The sequence below is a fragment of the Austrofundulus limnaeus genome, unplaced genomic scaffold (genome assembly GCF_001266775.1).
Source record: "Austrofundulus limnaeus strain Quisiro unplaced genomic scaffold, Austrofundulus_limnaeus-1.0 Scaffold82, whole genome shotgun sequence".
Lineage (NCBI taxonomy): Eukaryota > Metazoa > Chordata > Actinopteri > Cyprinodontiformes > Rivulidae > Austrofundulus > Austrofundulus limnaeus.
Genome location: NW_013952484.1, coordinates 365,908 through 369,835, shown reverse-complemented (window position 1 = coordinate 369,835; position 3,928 = coordinate 365,908). Strand labels below are relative to the sequence as shown.

General features: G+C 38.2%; 1 protein-coding gene across 1 annotated transcript in view; it reads right to left on the bottom strand.

Annotated features, from left to right (window-relative positions):
- Positions 1-3,928, bottom strand: part of fig4a (FIG4 phosphoinositide 5-phosphatase a) — a 67,960-nt gene that overhangs the window by 18,020 nt on the left and 46,012 nt on the right. The window contains exons 19-21 of the mRNA XM_014011563.1: positions 3,441-3,588; positions 3,197-3,280; positions 2,290-2,485 (exon numbers count right to left, since the gene is read on the bottom strand). Of these exons, the coding sequence (XP_013867017.1) occupies positions 2,290-2,485; positions 3,197-3,280; positions 3,441-3,588 (428 nt within the window). The remainder of the gene's footprint in view (positions 1-2,289; positions 2,486-3,196; positions 3,281-3,440; positions 3,589-3,928) is intronic.

Genomic DNA, 3,928 nt, shown 5'->3' with positions numbered 1-3,928 from the left:
AAATTAGCACAGAAACAGTACTATATAACATTTTAGACACATTCTAGACAGTTTATCAGCTAAAAAAAGTTAATTTTGGGGTAAGTTACTCTTTAAAGTATCCTTTGGTAGCAGTCTTAACGCTTCTGGAAAATTATTCCACAATCTTGGCCCACATTTATTATGACAATTTTTATTGCAGGAAACAGTCTGACTCAACAAGATTAGATGGGAAGCCTGAGTTACTTTAAGCCAAGTTTCTTTAAACCAAGAAATTTCAAAGACTTCCTGTAGCTACATCTGTTTCTCCATCTTTAATTTAGCTAGCATTCGACTAAACCCTAAGTTTTTTTTTCCACTATAGAATCACTGTGAGGTGAAACTGATATCTTTGTGCATGGCTATAAAAACAGTTACATTCCAATTACAAACATTTACATTTTGAGAGTGACGTAACATTTTTCTTGTTGGCCTCACAACATTTAAACCACCAAAGTCAGACAATCCAAGACGTTATAAAAACTAAATTCTTAAAAAAATAAAGGCRCATCATCGTTGAACCAAGAAAGTTTTTGAGAGCGTGGCAAACAAACTTCAGTTTTGAAAACAAATCAGAGTGAATCACAATCATTTTTATGTAATTTGAAAGCAGAGTAAAAGTGCAAGCAGATGGAGTCACCTAATTCTTGCTGGTATAATGAAGCCCATTGTAACACATGTAGCTGTAACAGAACATCAACTCAACAATTTGTGTTTTTAAAATATGGGCTATTTAAAGACGAGTTCATTCGATCCATCCTGTTGACACAGTGACAGTCTACCTGTGCTGACTAATGTGCTTGTTGTTCCTGCTGTAATACAGAATCTGGGTCAACAGGGAATGTAAACGTGTAAAAAGTCCAGCTGGGCCATGAAATGGATGTGGATAGACAGATGATAGATTGTGAATTTTTTTTACACCTTTTCTAAAACACACAACACACCATATGGTAACCTATATAGATTGAAGTGTCAGTTGGTCAAGCAGCTATGAGACATTTTAATGACATTCTGCACTATTTAAAATAAGCAAAAAAATTCTTTATTTTAAGGGATCCATGATTAGTTGAAACGTTAGACTTTATTTGATAAACATATATTTTAACTGTAAAATAAAGACTGTAAAAATACTGTAGGCTTTTTAGTTTTGTATATTTTTAAAAATATATGTATACGCTATATTGCCTTATATGTATTAGCTCGGTGCTAGCGCCAAAAACAAACAAGCTAAACTGAGGTCCTCCATCCATACTTTCAGTTGCAGTCTGAGTCATTTTTGTGTTCCCCTCTCTGTCATGTGGATGGAGGACCTCAGTGACGAGAGGAGAATGTGTAGCGCTGAGCTAATACATATATATGGTGATAGCGTCGGGGCTAATGCTAAAGCTAACAGGCTAAGCTGAGGTTCTTCTTCCATGAAGCAGCTCTGTTGTCCTCCATCCATATTTTCAGTTACAGGCTGAGTCATTTCTACCTTCTCCTCTCTGTCAACGCTCTCTGGTTTCATTTAAAAGAGCCGATCATCAGATATTGTCCAAGATTAACCTTCAGGGTGGATATAGCTCGCTAGCAGCCTCGCACCGATGACCTATCCACGTCATCATTTACCCAGAATGCTTTGCATGTAAATAAAATGGTCCCGTCCGTGTAAAAACTGAACATCCTACAGTATTTTTACAGTCTTTATTTTACAGTTAAAATATATGTTGATTAAATGAAGTCTAACRTTACAACTAATCATGGATCCCTTTAATCAGTTTCAAAATTTCCTTCACTCTGTAAAACCAATAACCTCCACTGTTCTGAGCCTCTGGTCTGCCAAAGAGGCTGATTAAACTGACGTCTGACGCACACTGAAACAGATATTGAATTTCATTTGGAAGACAAAAAAAAGGTGACATCCTTAACTTGAAAGGGAAAATGCTGGTCAGAACTAAAATAAAAGCAGTTCACAAAACAGTCTGCGATGAGAGGACATTTCTTAGAGGTCTTTAGCAAATGTTCCTTATATTCAATTTATTGGAGATCCTCATTAAAGAGGAAGCAAATGTTCTCGTTCTTCATGATAAAAACAAATTAGACCCAAAGGTTATAAAGTAATTAATTTCGCTGCACTTGCGATATTAAAACTGGACGAGCTTCAATCTGATCCCAAAGGAGATCACATTTGAGAGTTGTAAATGCTTTTTGTATATACAGTATATACAGTATATATATTCACATTTTCTTTCTGCATATGGCCCTACTGGATTTTAAGAGGTGGTTTCATACCTCCTGTGTGCGACTGCTCTCCCCAGAGTCTGTTAGCAGTTTAATCGGGGTGGAGCGCTGGGACACGGACCCCTCGTCGTCCCGGTCCTCCTCAGAGTCGTCCTCAGATGTGCTGGTGATGGCCTCCTCGCTTGGGGGAGGAGGCGCGCTGGCTGCAGTCTTCCTTTGGAGAATTGTCTCTTCCTTGCTGCTTTTTCTGTTAATATAAACGCGGAAACATTTCCATTTCTTTAGTAATTGTTTTAGTTTTGACTGACGGCTTGTTTAGTTCAGTGTTTCTAACTGAACCTGCCTCTGATTGGATGCTCCGGTTATTTTTTTTTAGAAAAAAGGCAATGTGCTAAAAGAATTGATCGATTATCTTTAGTATCAATACAGGCTGTGACATACTGTATGTTCACATTTAAAGTTTTACCTTGGGGATGGATAAAATGTTTACAAGGACCCTATTTGGCCCGTGGGCTCAGATTGACACGAGGCATAAGGCTTTTAAAAGTAAAACAGTGAATCAGCACATGACGTTAGTCAGGTCATGCATATGTACTTGTTGTCATGTTGGGCTGCAAAAACACAAAGTCAAATAAAACCAATCTGCACACGAGGCTGGGACACCTAAGTAGAAGCTGTGCATTGGTCCATTTCCAAGTAATGTTTGCATGTATCAGTTTTTATTTCCAAAATACATGCATTCAAGAGCGATTCATCAATGTGTTCGCTCAACAAAAACATGGAATGGGACAAAGCGTTATTTCTGGTTACCCGAGAGCACGATGAGTAATGAGGCTGAGTGTAGAAGGGCACGGTGACATGAGGAATTCACCGCACAGAGAGAAAAAAAACACAACCTAAAAAGGAAAACAATAACATCCGACTCAAGTGCTAACATTGAGTTGTTAGCAGCACTCACCCCAGAACTGATTTCCCAGTTTCCTCTGGTTTGCGAACTGTGAACGGACTTGGATCCAGTCCCACAGACTTCGGCATAAACTCCCTTTGAAAACACAAAACATACAGAAAGGACATTAACAGATGTCCAATAATAAACATGTATCGAGTGCTTGCTATGCTGTTGAGTAATTCTACACGAATGTTTACATAATGACATCACAGAACAGGTGGTTGTAGAAGATATCATGCAGGTGTGTGTCTACCTTGCAGAGTTGGTCATGGCAATGCAGAAAGTGTCATCAAAGGAGGTGAGCTCGTAAGGTTTGAAGAATTCAGTGTAGATGTCGATACTTTCATCAAAACGGTTCAGTCTCTTCACCTTCACCTTCTTCATTGTGTCCTCACAAGCGACTGCACCGAGACCGCGCAGAAAAAGACAATGACAAATGTTACAAGACATTTCGTGACATTGTTAACAAAAGAATGAATGCATCATAATATACAGTATTTTATTGTTATAACAACCATTAAAGGAGACATATCATGCTTTTAAATCCTTCTGTTTCACATTTAAAGCATCCAGTCAGGGTCTATGTAAAGTGGAACTGCAATGCTTCCGTATGAACTCCTCTTTATTGTAGCTCCACAATCCCCTCTTTAACACCTTTTATTTTATAATGTTATACTCTCATAACAACATGCTCAAAGCCTTGCTTTGACTCATTCATGCATGTTTGAGAAATCCTACAGC